At 42.7% G+C, this 18,799-nt stretch overlaps 1 protein-coding gene across 10 annotated transcripts in view; it reads left to right on the forward strand.

Moving 5' to 3' along the window:
* Window positions 1-1,250: 1,250 nt before the first annotated feature.
* Window positions 1,251-18,799, forward strand: part of MARK1 (microtubule affinity regulating kinase 1) — a 63,658-nt gene continuing 46,109 nt past the window's right edge. Inside the window, exon 1 of one of the 10 annotated variants that reach the window (XM_075147146.1) lies at window positions 1,251-1,417. In XM_075147146.1, coding sequence (XP_075003247.1) covers window positions 1,367-1,417 — 51 coding nt within the window. In that variant the 5' untranslated portion in view covers window positions 1,251-1,366. Of the gene's footprint in view, window positions 1,418-13,343; window positions 15,268-18,799 lie in introns of those variants that run through there. The other 9 variants (XM_075147147.1, XR_012673159.1, XM_075147143.1 and 6 more) reach the window with 9 other exon arrangements.

An 18,799-nucleotide genomic window follows, 5' to 3' on the forward strand; every position in this document is an offset into this window, starting at 1 on the left:
ACAGCCTCAGCTACAAAAATCTGTCAAAATATTGCAATGGAAATTCAGGCACACTGTTTTTTTATTTTTCGTGCAGGGGAGGTTATTTTTTAGTTTTTACAGATTATTTTTAGAATTTGGTGAAGGGTTTGGCTGGTCTTATAGCAAAAGCTGCTGTCATGTAAACACTAGTAACTTCTCAAAGACAAAAATGTGTGTATGGTTCTAATTTTAAGTACATGAGGTCATCGGTTAAGTGTTCGAGGACTGTGTGCCGGTCCGACGCGAGCAGATAGATGCGTCGCAGAGCCTTGTTGATCCGCTTTCAGCTTCAAGTGGGTAAAGGAGGCTGGCTGGCTCAGGCGCACAAATAAACGGCTTGATTTACACCGATGCTGACACAGGGTTTTACGAGCCTCCAGAAAGTCTGTGACTTGTGGACTCGCAGCTGTGCGAGCGGCGGGCAGGGCTGCCCCACCGCCCTCTCCAAGGCCGATTCCTGGGAATGGGCGAGTCCCTGTGGCAACCCACTCGCCAAGCCGCAGCGGGCCCGGCACCCCCGTGGGCTCCGTCCCGCGTCTCTCACGCAGGGGGCTGAGGGCTCCCCAGGCGGCTGACTCCCCGCTCCCCGGCAGGCTGAAGGAAGCGCCCGGTCCCGCCGGCGGGCTCTGACCTAGGGACACCGCGACGCCCCCTCCCCTCGGCCTCCCTCACGAAGCAGAGCACCCCGGCCCGCTTCACCTCGGGCCCGGGCCCAGCGCGCCCTCCCGGCGGACCCCACCTCGGCTGGGCCCGGCGCGGCGCCACCCGTGACGGCTACCGCGGCGGGAGGGACGGTGGCGCCGGCGGAGGCGGGCCAGCCGCCCGTCCGCCCGTCCGCGTTTGCCGCGCCCGCCCGCACCGCCCGGCGCTTCCTGCGGCGCGGGGCGGCGCAGCCTGGCCGGCGGGGCCGGGCCCAGCGCAGCGGGGCGGGGGCGGGGAGGAGGAGAGGAGGAGGGGAGGGGAGAGAGGAGAAGGGAGCGCGAGGCAGCGGCGGCAGGAGGAGGAGTCGGTGCCGCGGCCGGATGCTGCGAGGAGGCGCCGCGGCCGCCCTGCGCTGCCGGCCGCTCACCTGAGCGGGCAGGAGGGAGGAGGAGGAGCCGGCGGCCGAGCTGCGCGGAGCCCGGCGGCGGCGAGGCGGGCGGGAGCGCGGCGGGCGGAGGGTCGGCCGGGCGGGCGAGGCCATGGCGCCGGGCGCCTAGCGGGGCCGGCAGCGCGGCAGGAGGCCCGCGTCCCGCCGTGTGCGCCCGGCTGCCGGCGGGGGCAGCCGGCGGCCTCCGCCGCGGCCTAGGAGAGCGGGCGGCCTTCCCCTCAGCGCGCCGGGCGCGGCGCCGCCGCGGCCCACAAGATGTCCACTCGGACGCCGCTGCCCACCGTCAACGAGCGGGACACGGAGAACGTGAGTGCCGCGCCGGGCCTCCCTCCGCCGCTCCCCTTCCCCCGCCCCCTCCGCAGCCGCCTCTCCCCGCACCTGGCGGCGGCCCGGCCTGTCCTGCCGCCCAGGCCAGGTGCCCGAGGGGTGGGCGGGCCGCGGCCGTCCCTTCGCCCCGCGGGCCGGGCGCTCCCTCCCCAGCGCCGGGCCGGCACCGCCGCCTGCCCGCGCCTCAGGCTCCTCCATGCGGCGCTGCCGGGGCGGGTCCGGCGCGCTGGGCTCCACGTCGCCCCAGCCCGCCCGCGGCCCCGGGCCTCCCGCAGGGTCGGCGGGCGGCTGCCGCTTCGCACGGCGGCAGCCCCTTCCACGCGTTGCTGGGCCGGGCCGGGCCGGGCCGGGCTGCCCTTATATGTACTTGGCTGGAGCCGGCGGCTGTAGGCGCACACAGGCAGTTGGCTTCCGTCCTCCGCCGGGGAGAGGCCTCTAGCCCCCGCGGGCTGCAGGCCGGGCTGCCCTGCCTTCACGCGTCCCTCACACCGGGCATCCCTGTGCCCGGGTCGGGGCACCCACTCGTGGGCTTTCCAACTGCCTGGCACTCAGCCCCGTCTCGCCTTCTGGGATTCAGCCGTTCTTGCTCTTTGTTTGGTTTGCACCTCGAAGATGGTCCCTGGCATTGCTGTTGCTGTATTCCTTCCTCAGTTTTTGCTTTGTGTTGCGTCTGAGAGAGGCTGTCGTCGCGTCCGTGGTACCTCCCGAGTTGATTGTTTGTATCTTCCTTTGTGCTCTGTTTAAACATCTTTGCGCTCTTCTTCTGCTCCGCCCAGACTTGATGGAGTAGAAGCATCGGGTTGTTCTCCATTGTGGTGGTCTTCCTGCAGAAAATAACCGGTCTCGGTTACAGTAGAAGTGTACCTGAGAGATCTTAGAATCCTGGACCATGTCTGGTCCTGTCCGTCAGTGGTGATTATTTAAATAGGAGATAGTATGGGAGGTGTGAAATTTTCGTCTTAGGTGAGGGGACCGATATTAAAAGAGGTATGTTTGGAATGTGTGATAGATATTGTTAGTTGCCTTTGGCAAGGTGGCAGAAGGCGCAAGAGGGGAAAAGGAGTCATATGAAATTTAACACATGCAATTGCACCCAACTTCTAGTTGGGTGGAAAGTAGTCAGTAAGAAACGAACGAAGATGGCCTGGTGGGTTGAAATGGGTTGAAGAAGATGCTTGTTTGTATTGCATCAATCCATAGAGGTTCTGGCCAACAGTAGGAGCTCATAATATTTGTTCCTGTATGAGCCAAAGCAGCAGTGTCTGCTGAATAGGTTACTGAATTACATGAAATGAAAAGTGAATATGAGAAGAGGATTTGGAAGACAAAGGTAACAGAAATGAGATAATATAGTTAAAGAAGTGAAACCCTAGCTTGGCGTCTTATTATAATGAGCTTTTAGTATCAGTCGCTCAGTGGAAGTTTAATTGACATAGCAATATCAGTGTGGTTACTAGTTAAAGCTTAAAGCAAGTAGATGCATTTGGTCTGTCCTTCCTCTTCACGGACTGAAGAGTCTTGTATTAGTGTCAGAAAGCAAATCCTTGAAATGAAAATGAAAGCTTAGATTTAATTAAATGACAAAGTCAAGGTTTGAGTGATACATGTTACTTATGAGTCTCCATTTCAAATGTATATGGGAATGTAGATGAGAGACAGATGACAGGAAGAGATAAGAAATATTTATGCATGTATCCAGTAATATAGTACATAAGACTTGCAAAGTAATTTACACAAGCCAAATGGAAATATTCTCAAACGTCATCAACTTCTATAGAATGAAAACTTCAATTAAAGTGTTAGTAGTTCATTTAGAAGAGATTATGCTATTTTGAATGCTCTATTTTGACACCTAGAGATAGGTAAGGATTATTTTTTTATCATTATTATTTCAGAGAGTGCACTGGGTATCTAAAAAAAAAAAAAACAGATTTGTACAGGACATCAAAATACTCAAAATTGCACATTTGCTTCTGAAAATCTTGGTATAAGACTGTAACCTAATACTAATGAATATAATCCTCCAGTCAGATAAACAGTAAACAGCCGTGCAGTAGTAAGTTCCGAAATCTGCACAAAGTAATTCTAGTGCGGCCATTAGTATGGTATCTTCTGGGTTTTGGAGCAGAGATCTCAAGGGGGTAGTGGCTTCTGCCCATCAGGGATCCTCGGGAAGCTCTCTCTGGTACCCGTAGTCTCCCTTACATAGGACCTTTTGCTAAAGTGGCAAATGTGGGATGGAGGAGGAGGTGGTCCATTGCTGACTTCCCGAACAGCAGCATTCCTTGATTTAAAATGGGCTCTGTCAGGATGAGGTGAGAGTCTTAATTTACTTTTGATGTGCTTCCTCCTGCTAATAAACACTAATGGACTGGGCAAGTGTTTATGCTGATGGGTCTTGATGCACAAAGTTTAGTTAGTAAGCTCTGGGTAACTGAGGTGTAAGAAGTTGCAACTGAAGGGAGAAGTTGTTGGAAAAAGTGAGGAGTTAAAGAGCAGCATAAATATGACTGGTTTTGGTCTGGTAAATAAATCCACTTTGTAATGCATATTTCCAATTCCCAAGTACATATATTAGTGAAGCTCTCCCAAGTTCTGCAGCTAATGGTGATCTGCAGGAGAGCGCTCTTTTCTTCCGTCTCGTATGCGTGGCCATCTCAGTAATGTTGCTCCATTGTGTGACTCTCAAGGGACAGACTGTAGCTCTCTATCCCGGAGAGAGATGATTGATGGTTCTGAGTACAAACCTACGTACGCGTCCAGCTGTGCTTTGCACATGGCGTGAGGTCGTTGCATGAAATCATGGGGAGCTACCCTATCACTGCCACCTCCTATCTCTTGGCAGCTGCTTTCAGTGCTCTTTAAAGTAGAAAATAAATAAAATTTCAACGTATGCTTTTCTCAGAGAGTATGCAAGCATGTGTCATTTGAAAACAAATATAATAATAATTGGATATAGGACCTGTCATAAGAATATACGTTCCGTGAGGAATTATGGGAGTTCCTGGTGGGATGGGTGAAAAACGTGCATATTTCTATAATTCTTTGTGCCTTTTATCCCACAGCACCCTTTTGAAAATAGTCTAGAAGGGATAAGAACCTGCAGCAGATTACTTGATAAAGTCTTATCAGAAAGCTTGAGTGAAAGGCACAGGGACCGCCGACAACGGACAAACAACAGGTGGAGGGAAACAGAGGTTGTGAAACAGTCAGTATGTGTATAACTGATAGGTCTGCGTTATAGAAATTTACACCCTCTTTTTTTTTTTTTTTTTTTTCCTTTTTGCTATTCTTTAAGTCTCACAGTGCTATGTTTAACTTTTCTAGTATATGTCCATAAATATTTCTCATTGGAAATCTTACTTCTCTTTCATGAAAGCTGTTTAAGGAAACAAAATAGAAATATGGTTGTCAAACACTTATTCCTATTAAAGGGTTTATTGGGAAACTAATAGGTGAAGGCAGTACAGTAAAGATTATTTTCATGCCTATTACCGAATTTATTTTTTTCAAGTGAGGGGTAAGAGTAGTATTCAAAATAATAATTTTCCTGTGTTTTGATTTTGTGCATGTAGCTATTTGCAGCTTCCTCTTGATACATTTTAGGTAGGCTGTGGTAGGTAATGTTTCAGTGCATTCAAACACTTGCAGTTGGGGTTAGTTTGGGTGAACTGAGTTTCCCATCTTTGCTGAGGCTGGAAGAGGAGAGGGACAGGAATCAAAAGCTTTGAGCTAGAGTAGCTCTTTTGTTTTCATTGAGTTGGTATTAATTGAGGAAAGAGGGGCTTTTATGTTTTTCCCTTCACATTGTATTGCATTGTATCATGTCATTAAATTGGGGAATCGTTTCCCTGAATTCAGGCAAAAGAAAAGAAATACGTTGGTAATACATTCTGTTAAATGTTTTTGGGGAGCTCTGTATAAGAAAAGACTCACAGAGATTCAACAGTTGGCTGTATACTACTTGCTTTAGTAAAATTAATAAAAATGAGAATGCTGTAGTTTGCTTTTTCTGACATAAGGACCTCTTAGTCTGACATAAGAATACATGTATTTTTTTTCTATAGTAAGTGTAATTTAATCTTTTGAAGATATTACTATTATTTGTGAAGGTATTACTATTTATTTGTGTTGTGGTGTCACCAATCTAGCTCAGTTTTAAGGTATTATTTTGCTATGTACTTTTCAGACACATAAAAGTTAGTTAATTCTACTGCAGAGATCTTGCATGTTTATGGCGGAAGAAGGAACAAACAAGGCAGGAGTGCTGGATGATAACACTGGCCAGAGTCGAGGAGGAATGTGGGAATTGTGGTTTGTCTTACCTAGCCAGTGCCATATGAGAATGATTAAGAGATGTCACGGCAGAGGGAGTTTTAAGGAAGGATAATACAGTGACCTATGATCATGTGATTTGCTTCATTATCATACAAATAATTATAATTTTGACACCCGCACACTCATTTGCAGGCTAGCGAGGGAAGGGTGAAGTCTCGGATGGCAGCTAAAGTGGGTGTGGTTAAGGATGACTCTCTGATAGTAGAGGCAAGTAGGCAGCTGCATTTTAAAGAGGAAAAAAATGAACAGGGCAAGAGATAAGAGGATGGAATGGAGTGGTCAGGTTGGGGTAATAATAATTATACCATGTTTAATTTCTTTCTTTTTTTTTTTCTTCTGGATTTGCTTTTGCACAATAAGAACACATGGTTTTGATTTGGACAGAGGGGGCGTGGGAGAAAGTATCTGACAAGAATTCTTTCGTTCAGTGCCTTAAGCAGAAGAATGGCCTAGTTTCCAAGCCTTATGGGTTCAAGAGTACAGCTGTATCTTTCTTATCCACAGGAGATGGGCTTTAGCGAAGTGGAGAATGCCTGTGTTTTTTCCTTGTAAGATTATTTTCCTTGATCATAAACACACCATTAGGTCGTATGTTTGTTTGAATGGTAGGAACAGGGTATGTTCTCCTAATCTTATTTTGAAGGTTTGTGCTTTCTCTATGCAGACTTTTTGTTTGTTTGTTTTGGTTCAGGTCTTGAGCAAGCTCCTATGTTGTGGGGTGAAACACATGTTTGGCTAGAGCATTATGCACAGAGAGAGCAAGGTTCATTTTGTTATGAAGTATGTTACCCATTTTGAAGTTAACCTTCCATGTTAATCATAGAGAGTCATGGGACAGGTGATATAAATGTTTAGTTTCCTTTTCCTTCTGTAAAGAGAAGTATTTTGGAACAAACGAGTGAAAATGTAGCTTCACGCTTCAGTGTTTTTTGTAGGCATCGTAAAAGAGTACATGAAGTTCATGAAGAGTTAATGCAGTTTGATTGTACTACTTGTTTCATTTCATACTTCATAGGTAAATGTAAAGTTAGATTGTTTGTGGTTGGCGTTCTGAAAACTGTACTTACATGGTCAGTGGAGTTAAACGCTGAACTAGAACAAGGAGATTATGTTCCATGGAGCCTTGTTATAGCTGGAGTCTCTACCATCATATTTTTCTGATCACAAGGACTTGCTGTTTATATTAATACATCTTTTTTAATTTTGCACTTAAAATGTTTTAATCATCGGTAAAGGCAGGATTTTTTTTCCCCATGGCACCCAATTATATTTGGAAATTAATGTTTCTACTATACATGTGGTAAGTTTCTACCATCACAATTGCTGTTGTTTAGCAGAGGGAGCTCCTACTAACTTCTACTTGATATTAATAGTTTAAACACAGAAAAAGTAATAATTTCATTTTTCTTTTAAGTGCAGATACAGTGATTTCTGTAAAATTATGTTCTCGATTAGTGATTTGTATTTGCACTCACAGAGTTTTTTTTTCTTGTTCTCACAATTTAGCCTTAATATCTTACTGATGTTTGAGAGAGAACTTTAAACACTGTTTGCCAATAGTGCAGATTCATTGAGAAACTATCCTGTAAAAAGGAGAGATGGTTTACTAGTGGAGCTAGAAATCTATGGTGCAACTAATTGGCCTACTAACTACTTGAGAGTTTGAGCAAACTTTTCAAATGTTGTGATATCAGAGAGAAAGCATTTTATCGCTTCTGTTTAGATATTATCTTTTAGTAGCTTCAACCTTTTTTTTTTTTTTTTAAATTTACATTTGTGCTCTGTACTGCCCTCCAGGTTAAATATACTACTTGTAAGTTGCTGCAGACAGTGACATGTTTCAAACTTAGCTTATTTATGTTGTGGTCATGACATGATCTATTTTTGTTGTTGTTGGAAACACAATGCTTGCTTTTTATGGGTGTTGTTTTTTTTTTTAATCTTTCTGGAATTTCAGAATCACCAAAAAAATTTTTTTTATGACTTCACAGTTTTTTATGGGTTTTCATTCTCAAATGTTTACTCCCCTCTAGGTAGTGGTAAATTAAGAAGAAATGTTCTTCACAGTTGAATGTTTCCGAGAACAACTATGAAAGCAGGAAAGTTCCATTGAAACATTCACGTTGTTCAGTGTAATGAGTATAATGCAACTGAATCTGAGTTTTAATAATAAGCTCTTTCTCCACATCAACTACGAAGCCTGTTTAATTGTTAACATTTTTCTACTTTTTTCACATTCTAAATCAACATTTTTTGTATGTTCTCTCTGCTCAGTGCTAAACTGAGCTTTAAATTGGGCCAGTTGTATTTCATCTAAGAAAGAAAATTTCTCCTTTTTTTGTTTTTCTGTGAATAACTTAGTAAAGTATTAATATCAAAGGATTTCTGAGATCTTGAGGTCAGTTTAAGACTTCATAGCTGTGTGTGATGATGCAGCTTAGACAGTTTTGGTGAGCATCCTAGTGAATCTAAGGTTAAAAATTCCAAGAGGGTAAGATGGTCCTTGTTCTTAAGGCAGGTTTCCCTGTGCTTGTTTCATCTTATTTTTTCTAAGTAGTGACCGAACACGCTACAGCCATCATGGTAAAATAGTTTAAGACAGAAGCATTGGAAAGTACTCTCTGTGCTTATCATAATCCTGCTTCTTTTTGAACTGAGATGGCAGTTGAAAAAAAAGTTTCGTTGTTTGGTTTTTGGGTTTTGTTTTTTTCTTTCAGATGAGCATTTTGTCAGGGATTTCTTTATGTATGCTTTCAAAGAAAACACCAACTTATGCTGAAAGACATACGTTCACAGTTGTAGTAAGGCGGTTAAATTCAGCTGGGCTACAATTAACCTTTAAAGCAATGAACCGGACATGCTCATGGAGCAGTGCCACGGCTTAGGCTGTAATGATTGATCCATACAGTGGATTTATGTGAAACCCAAAAGTGCAGGTTTTCTGTGCATCTCTGTAGGATGGAGGATTGTTATGTTATTCTAAAATTCTCCATCTGACCAGGACAGCTGATCGACAGTCACATTACATCACTTAAATCATCGTGGAAAGCAGGCTCTCTTCTGCTGGAATGAATGCATTGTCTGTGTGTTTTCAAGTTCTCGTATTCTGTTGTTTGTTGTATGTGGATCCAGGAAAAAATGTTTTTCCTTCTTTTGTCTTGCCATTCCTATGCTTGTGGGACACCTTAGGTGTAGACTCTGGGTGTCACAATGAGAAGTGGTCTGCACTCCACTTACTTGCTTAGCGTTAATGTGGCTTACGATCAAGATGACTTTTGTGAAGACTCCTGCCGAGCTGTCCAAGATTTAAGTGCTCAATACCAATGACTCCTGGCCCTTTGTGTGCAAAAGTTTGCAACATTTTATAAAAATGTAAGACCTATTATAGAAACCTACATTCATAATAAATAATACAACATGTTTTGAAAAAAAAAAGATTATTTTTCTTCACACTTGCATTCTTCAAAAGACTGGTAATATATCAGAAAGAGGACTTTTGGTTACAATAAGCTTTAGCCAGTTTCATTGTTTCAATTTCTAAGCTGTGTACAAAATCTAAAGAAGCACTTGCAAAAAAAAAAAAAAAGAGCAGTAAAACATTCTTTAAATTGTTCAGTAATTTTGAATGCCCAGTAAGTATAATAATGTGATACGTGTGTTCATAGTCCTGGTGATTTCTTAGGTAAGGACTAATAAACACAGTTGAGTTACACTGAGGAGAGAATGAAACACGTTCATGACTTCAGATCAGTGTCTGCCTTGTTCACCATGACCCTAATGTTGTATTGGCAGCAAGTAGAATAATAATCCTGTTTTACGTTTAAACACGTGGCCTGTAGAATTCACAAAAGTAGCAAAATAAGAGATGTTAATCAGAGTAGAGATGATATCCAAACTTATGATATATTTTAATTGATTTGACATGAGGTGCTTTGTCCAGTTGTGTTGCACAGTTGTATTTTAAACATACACAGTTGTGATATGGATACCTTGAATAATAAGATAGAACTTTATTTCACCTCTGATGAAAGCACTTGTGTAGTACATTGACGTTCGCTTAGCTGAACATACAGAGTTACTGGATAGCCCATGGCAGTCTTTTGCAAGAGCAGATAATGATAATATTACTGGTGACAAAGTCTAATTGTTTTTGTATTATAAAGTAATAGTAGTACATGATAACTTTTAAAATCTCAAGCAGAGACAAAATTAGGCAAGGTTGTTAGGGAGAAATGATATCTTTCATTAGGCAGATGTGGTTGGAGAAAATAGATTAGATTTGGATAGATTAGGCTCTCGCAGGGCTTGCTGTAAGGGCTCCTGCCCAAGGCTAACCTCATGGTAAAACCTGTAGTGCCTCTGCTCTGCCGTGGTTCCGTAGGAGGACCCACGCCTTACTCATGATGCAGTAAAACACGCACCGTCTTGTAAGCGGAGACACAGCCTTAGTCACTGCGATAGAGTGCTATTTTCAGCTCTCTTAGAAGCTTTCCTCCCGGCTTCCTCCTTTCCCCACTGTTGGTTCTTATCTTTTCCATCTTAACCCAATACTTAGGAAGAAAGTAAAAGAAAAATAAAGTAAAACATCTTTTATTTGTCTCCAAGCAGACCCCTTTTTCAGAGGAGGAAAAGGCCATTTATTTGTAATCTTAATGTTAAAGGTTATTACATATTACATTATGTAATATTACATATTACATAATTACATCCATTTTTCTTGTTTAATCCCTCAAATATTTGACCAATTTCGTTTTAAACCTGGTGATAGTCTATAACCTGCTGTCACAGCAGCTTTATCCTTACATACTTCCCAATATCTATCTTTCTGAGATTCCGTTTACCCATGTTCATTAAGTTGCTGGCCATTTCATACCTGTAATTTCCTATTTTATCACATTCTTGCCCCTCCACCTTGTTTTCCCCCACATTTTGCTTACTAAGTGCTTTTGTGCTTGAGCTTGCGTACTTCTTGCCAACTTCCTTATGCTTCTTTCTCTTTCTGGGATCTTTTCCAGTTTTGCTCATTTAATGACATATGCAAAACCAATACAAAGCTTTACTAAAGCTATGTAATTGTAGCTCCTGTTTATCCTTCAAGTAATATCCTTTTGTATGAATCCCAAGGAGCATTTTACTATGGGAATAATCTGAATCGTAAAGCTAAAGGGTGTGAAGAAATGCTTTGCTGTGGGTGGGTTGGGGGCAGTTGTTTCTGTTTTGGGGGTTCTTCTTGAAATTATTAGCAAAAAGGATTGTTACAACTTTAAATACTCATTGGTTAGACTATATTTTCCTCACTCTGCATTTCCTTCCCTCCCCCCTAGTAAAGTTACTGTGCTTTCTTCTTCCAGATAACAGCAGAGAGTAACCAAAGCTTTATAATCATGTTAGAAAGGACATACAATTTTATAATGTCATTTGTAGAGGGGGATTTTCTTCGTAAACTCAGCAGGTACGTGAGGAATTTAATGTGCAAGAATTGCAGAGTTAGGGAAGCGAAGTGTAGGGCGTACTGCAGTACGTGTAGCAGCAGTGTAAATTACTTACTTGTGCTTAAACAGTAAATATCTGAAATTCCTTTTGAGTGCATGCTTGGCTTCAGTTGTGTATAAGTATCTTTCTAATTCTTAGATGTTTCTGTCATTACTTAAAATAAGCAGAGGCATAGCTCAAAAATTCGGAGAATCTCGTGCATTAAGAAGAGTCTGATTTTTGCCATGGAAATTACCTTAGCCTGTTAAATGCTATGTTGAGCTCTTACAGAGGATATGGTTGTTTTCCACAAATGGATTACATGTGTAATGTATTTACTCATATCTCTATTCCAGATAATATTATTGATTGAAAGTAATAGAATTCTTTAAAGCATTTGTGTTTTTATTTAGTAATTTTTTTCCAACAATAATCGGATTTTCTTCCCCCTGCAATTATTACAGTAAGGACTGTCTACCAGTGGTCAAAAAAAATCAGGAAAATGTCATTGCTTGGTGAAGGACTAGAATAGTATTTTCTCCTTAAGATCAGACTCCAGAAGGAATAACAATTGTGATCATTCAATACAATGAGATTATTATTAATAATATTAATATTAATTATACTGTCTGAATAGTCTTTATGAGGCATACCTACATATAATAGCTTTTCAAATTTGCTTTTCTTAATTTGATATTAAATGAACAAGGCTGGCTGCCTTTTAGAGTTCTTTCTTCCTGTGATGGACATAAGATGCACACGAACAAAGAAAATTTATGAAAGCACTTCACAATGAAACTCTTGCTCCATCTACTGCATAGTCTAGAGAAATCTTAGTTACAAAAAGTTGGTATGAGCAATGAGGGTCGATCTAATACAGATGCTGGAATTAGTCAATGGAAGACATAATTATTATTAGACAATATGTGCCTACAGCAGTGTTCATAGACAGGCTAAGGGAAATCTAATCCCTTAACCTGCGCAAAGCAAAGTAGACTGATAAAATAAAAACTGCCTTTAAAGGTCCTTTTTAAGAAAGCTATTGTTGTTTATCCAGTGATTGCAGAAGTACAGTGCTCATCAAAATCAAATTTGATGTTATCTAAATACTACAAGATAAAATATTTATTATTATTATTGTTGTTGTTGTTATTATTATTTTGTTTGTGTGAACTTTTGTAAAACTTTGTATTTTGGTTTTGTGTACAAGCTTTTTCACAGTACTCATTAAATCTATTTCCTAGTGGTGTGTAATATTCTGTTCAAGTAGAATTATTTTCAAAGTGAGTGGTGTCAAGCCTTCTGCAGTAGCATAGAAGAGACAAACTGGACTCCTGTATCCATCTGTTTGTTTTCATTCCCTTCACATAATAATTACTAACCTGAAGAAGCTGAATTAAATATAGCACTTGACTATTAAATTAAATGTATTTTGATGAAGTGAAATATTAATGGTATGTAAGCCATTTTCCTAATATTGTCTTGATTTAATTGAAGATATTTCTAAGAGTAGCTCAGTGGGTGACAAACAGAAAAAAGAAGGAAGCAAACTTCTGTCAAGTATATTGGCAGGTAGTACAGTTATCATATATTGGTGTTAAGTTTACCTCCAGATAATTTTTGAGAAAGGGTAGAAAGCTGTGCCTGATTTCAGGTCAGTTATTGGGTGGTAGGAAGATGGTAGAAAATGAATAGATTCTTTGTTAGCTGCTTGGTGAAACGCGAAAGATACTTAACGCAATAGCTCTCATCCCCTGGGATTGGAAGGATTCTAGTTAGTTTGGTAAATTAAGGAAGAAAATTACAGACAGAGTTCCCAGTGAGCCCGTAATAATTTTGGGATTGCAACATTGCGTAAGGGGTTATGTGGTCATGTCTCATACAGTGCGGTGGCTTTCCTCATCTCTTAAGAGGCAAGGAGCATCTTAGGACTATGGATGGGAGAGGGACCCTTGGCAGCCTGATGGTGGAAGAGAGAACATGACATTGCTGTCTGACCCATCCTAAAACTTGGAATAATTCAGTGATGTCCATTTGAAATCTGCGTAAGGATGACTCTCCTTTAAGGTTTTGAGGATGGATTCCCAGTTGCTGGTAGGGACATTGATAGTTCCTGTCACCTGCTGACATTGTCCTCGGGTTCCCATGACTTCTCTGCTTTCCTGACTTTCCCTTTCTTAAGACAGAATCAAATAAATTCCTGTTTTAATATGAGACAGCATCTGATTGGGTAAGCCACCTCAATTGGGGATTTCCAGACTGTGAGACATACTGCTCTAATATTATCCAAACTGTTTCGATGTCCAGCTCAGGACAGAACCAAGAGTTGCCACTGCTAATGGTGAGCTGGAGGCCACCATTGCTGCTACTGGTTATTTGCTGTACCTCACCATCTACGTAAAGAAGTCTGGAAATGCCCAACTTTGACAGCTTGCAGGCTGGGGTAGTGTCTAAAGACCATAGCTGGGGATCCGAGATTCCTCACCCACTGATTGTCAAGGACTGGAGAGAGAAAGTCATACTTCTTTTTTTTGTACTTTTTTCTTATTGTTGGATTGGCTGCTTGTTTTAATGTCTGTATTCATTTTGAATACATATTAGGTTTTGTTCAACCCTTTAATCGTAGATTCTTTGGCTTGTATTCTTAAGCTTTACCCATATATATATGTGTGTGTACATTATTTCTTCCACATTTTCTTATCTTTTTATTTTAATGGGCTGGGTAAATTCAGCACCCATTGTTGTTAATATTTTCTTTGCATCCTGTGATGTGTTTTTCTTTCACTTCCTTTGCTGACTTATATAACACGGACTATTTAATTTGCTATGTTCATTCTTTTTCTTGTGCTTGCCTTCTGCATCTCGGCTATACCCACACAGAATTTCTGTTTATGGTTTGAATTCGGTACGTTGACAGATACTTGCAGTATATATGTGATTGTCAGTATTCATTATATAGCGTATTACTGTATCTGCCTGTTTAAAGCATATAAATAATTTTTTTTTCTAGCTGTATTACATACTTTGCAAAATATTTGAGAAATATTGCTGCTGTTCACTTTTTTCTCCCCCCTTTTTTCAATTTAGCTTCTTAGTTGCATATATTTCTAAAGTGCTAAATTGTGGTAGTTTGTGATCATAAATAATTGAAGCCCAAAGGTTAAAATAAGTGGTTGCATGAGTTTAAAAACAAGGGGCTCTGAGAAGATTGTAGTTTGAGCTCTGTGTAGTGCGCACTCTTTGATCCTAAGATATGAGTTAGTCAAGGGGCATACAGTGTTTGGACAGCTTAAAGCATAAATCTGTGCAAGGTTGGGAATATATTTGCGAAGTTGAAATGTGGTGTAGCATTATCCATGTAAAGGTAAATAGTTACTACAGCCCAACTGAGAACACTTTATTTGATCTGTTAATTAACACTTACATGAAAAACAGGGCAGAGAGCGTTCAGCAGAAGACCGTCTTCATTTTGCTTTGTTTTTTTTTCTTCAAGTTCACGATGTCCCACTACACCTGCTGACTTGGATACATCGTCATAATCTTGCTCTGCATGTAAAACATGGTTTACGCTTTCAGAAGACCAACTAAGTTTAGTTGCAATTAAAGGAGCTGCAACTCCTACCATCAGATCAGACTCTGCTAGACTGTTCTTGGTAGACAAAACCGTTGTAACTGAATGCTGCTTGAGTGCAGGCTCATTGATAGAAGTGTCCTATGCCATCTAAGATGATTCCTCCTCTTAGGAAGGCGGCTGGTTTTCCTGTGCCAAAATATGCATTACTCCTCAGAAAGTTAACCTTTGTATCAATACTTATGAAAAAAAAATGTCTGCAGAATGCTGAATCTGATGAAATCCTGGCTTAAATATTAAAACTGCATCTCCTTGGCAGATGGGGTCCAGTAGGCACTCTGCGCTTCAGTCCTCTGAGGCAAGACTTGTTAATGATATCAGAAGGCCCTGCTGCAGAGAGATGGACCAGGAAATATTATCAAGCCTTGAAGCTGAAGAAACTAAGCTGGTATGCGTTAGTGCAAGAGGCCATAAAAGTGCTCTCTAGGTCAGGAAGGATTCCCTGCCCTTCCCCTGAAGGCTGCAGCTGCTGTGGAAGGGCATGAAATAGGCCCTATTAATCTGCTGTAGGTTCATGATATTTTCCTCTTCTAATTCTTAACATGAACTGGTTGCCCAACTACTTTTAGATACATTTGTGTTGTGTACTGTATTGTTTGAAGGGAAACATTAAGATGAGTCTCTATACTCTTTAAATTAGACTTTCAAGATCTCTAAAAGGTATGTCTCAAAAGAATATTGGGTAACTTTTTTTGAAACATAGCTTGATGTGATCCTGAAACATCAGAGTCCTACGCTACCCTACAATTTCTTTTCTAGGACATGTGTGCATCAATTAGTATGTATTGCTATCAGGTTGGATATTTTAATTGGTCATCTCATCACTTTTTAGAAGCGGGCTTTACTTCAGAAAGTTAGTAAGACCTTGAGGTAAAATAGTCTTCAAAATAAGATGGTGATCTGTCTTGACGGATTCGTCATTGGATCCACTGGATGAATCCAGCAATGGGGATGTAAAGACTTCAGAAATGCTGTCCAGCTTGCTGAAGGAGTAACTTAATTTTCTCTTTTATGTAGCAGAAGTGCTAAGGGTGCTTTGTCCATGCATGTCACTCCTAAAGGGTAGCTTCTTAAGCCCGCATTGTGTGCTCTTCTGTCTCACACAGCCAGTGCAGGTAAACAACGCAAATAAGCAAGTCTACTTATTTGTTTGTGGGGTTTTTTTTTGGGGGGGGGGGGTGCTGTCCACCAGTTCTTCTGGTTTTCTACCTTGTTGTGGAATAGGAATAAGTATCTCCTAGCTAAAGTTTCATTACTGGTGTCGATTTGCCTCTGGATTATCAAGAAAAGTAGTCTGATCAATTTTCTTTTCCATGTCGTTCCTGTCCTGACAGTGTGGTTCCACAAGAGCTTAACATGGAACTGCTGTGGTCCCGTTCTCCTTGGGCCTGTGCTGATGCTTGAGAAACTGTCTGGGGGTACACGTGCTCAGGGAGAGAGTTGCTAGGTTTTGTCTGGCTTGGCTCTCTGTGTTGGTTCTCCATCCCGCTGCACCAGTGGTAGGGCAGTTGTAAGTGGGTGCAGGCATGTAAGCAGTGTTGGGTCAGCTTCAGCAGTCATCATGACGCATGTGGAGTCTTGTTGTTTTAGGTATGCAGTGGGCAAGGAAAAAATTTCCATTTCGTAACCTTTGAGAGAAAGAATGAGTTGGGATTCAGAGCCTGGTCCCAATTAGCTGTGTGTATGTTTTCCTTCTGTAGAAGAAACCTCAGCTGGCCCAGAAGACTGGTGTTTTGATCTTGAGTATCAGAGACACTTGGCTATATCATCTGGTCACTCTTCTGTGAGTAAACCTTGCCTCTTGCTGTGATTCTCCTTGTCTGGAGAAGAGCCTCAGGTTTCCAGACTGTAGAAACAGTCCTTTCCCCTCAGTTTTGAAGTTCGATGTTAAAGCATTTTCCATTTCTTGTAGTCTGCAAACATTTCAGGAGCTCTATGTGCTTGACATGATCCTGAATGGTAAGCTGTTTCATGTCTCTCTTCTCCTGCCTTTCATAGAATCGTAGAATCATTTAGGTAGGAAAAGACTTTTAAGAACATCAAGTCCAACCGGTAACCTAGCACTGCCAAGTCCACCGCTAAACCATGTCCCTAAGCACCACATCTACACGTCTTTTAAATACCTCCAAGGATGGTGACTCCACCACTTCCCTGGGCAGCCTGTTCCAATGCTTGACAACTCTTTCAGTAAAGAAATTTTTCCCAATATCCAATCTAAACCTCCCTTGGCGCAACTTGAGGCCAATTCCTCTTATCCTACCACTTGTTACTTGGGAGAAGAGACCGACACCCACCTTGCTAAAACTGAACACAGTATTCAAGGTGCAGCCTCACCAGTGCCGAGTACAGGGGCACGATCACCTCCCTGCTCCCGCTGGCACACACTATTTCTGATACAGGCCAGGATGCCGTTGGCCTTCTTGGCCACCTGGGCACACTGCCGGCTCATGTTCAGCTGGCTGTCCATCAGCACCCCCAGGACCTTTTCCTCTGGGCAGCTTTCCAGCCACTCTTCCCCAAGCCTGTAGCATTGCATGGGGTTGTTGTGACCCAAGTGCAGGACCTGGCACTTAGCCTTGTTGGATCTCATACAGTTGGCTTCAGCCCATCGATCCAGCCTGTCCAGGTCCCTCTGCAGAGCCTTCCTACCCTCCAGCAGATCAACACTCCCGCCCAACTTGGTGTCGTCTGCAAACTGACTGAGGGTGCACTTGATCCCCTCATCCAGATCATTGATAAAGATATTGAACAGGACTGGCCCCAGTACTGAGCCCTGGGGAACACCGCTTGTGACCAGCCACCAACTGGACTGAACTCCATTCACCACAACTCTCTGGGCTCGGCCGTCCAACCAGTTTTTTACTCAGCGAAGAGTATGCCCGTCCAAGCCATGAGCAGCCAGTTTCTCCAGGAGAATGCTGTGGGAAACAGTGTCAAAGGCTTTACTAAAGTCTAGGTAGACAACATCCACAGCCTTTCCCTCATGCACTAAGCAGGTCACCTTGTCATAGAAGAAGATCAGGTTAGTCAAGCAGGACCTGCCTTTCATAAACCCATACTGACTAGGCCTGATCACATGGGTGTCCTGTATGTGCCGCGTGATGGTACTCAAGATGATCTGCTCCATAACCTTTCTTGGCACTGAGGTCAGACTGACAGGCCTGTAGTTTCCCAGATCCTCCTTCCGGCCCTTCTTGTAGATGGGTGTCACATTTGCTAACCTCCAGTCAACTGGGACCTTCCAGTTAGCCAGGACAGCTGATAAATGATTGAGAATGGCTTGGTGAGCACTTCTGCCAGCTCCCTCAGTACTCTTGGGTGGATCCCATCCGGCCCTCCCTCGGCTACATCCACCTCTAAGTGGTGTAGCAGGTTGCTAACCATTTCCCCTTGGATTATGGGGGCTTCATTCTGCTCCCCGTCCCTGTCTTCCAGCTCAGGGGGCTGGGTACCCCAAGAACAACTGGTCTTACCATTAAAGTCTGAGGCAAAGAAGGCCTTAAGTACCTCAGCCTTTTCCCCATCCTTTGTCAGTATGTTTCCCCTTGCATCCAATATAGGGTGGAGATTCTCCTTAGCCTTCCTTTTGTTGCTAATATATTTATAGAAACATTTTTTTACTTGTCTTTTACAGCAGTAGCCAGATTAAGTTCTAGTTGGGCTTTGGCCCTTCTAATTTTCTTCCTGCATAACCTCACGTCCTTCTGAGTGGCTTGCCCCTTCTTCCGAAGGTCATAAACTCTCCTTTTTTTCCGGAGTTCCAGCCAAAGCTTTCTGTTCAGCCAGGCCGGTCTTCTTCCCTGCCGACTTGTCTTTCAGCACATGGGGACAGCCTGCTCCTGCGCCTTTATGATCTCCTTTTTGAAGAATGTCCAGCCTTCCTGGACTCCTTTGCCCTTCAGGACTGCCTCCCAAGAGAC

This window comes from Calonectris borealis, chromosome 3, assembly GCF_964195595.1.
Source record: "Calonectris borealis chromosome 3, bCalBor7.hap1.2, whole genome shotgun sequence".
Lineage (NCBI taxonomy): Eukaryota > Metazoa > Chordata > Aves > Procellariiformes > Procellariidae > Calonectris > Calonectris borealis.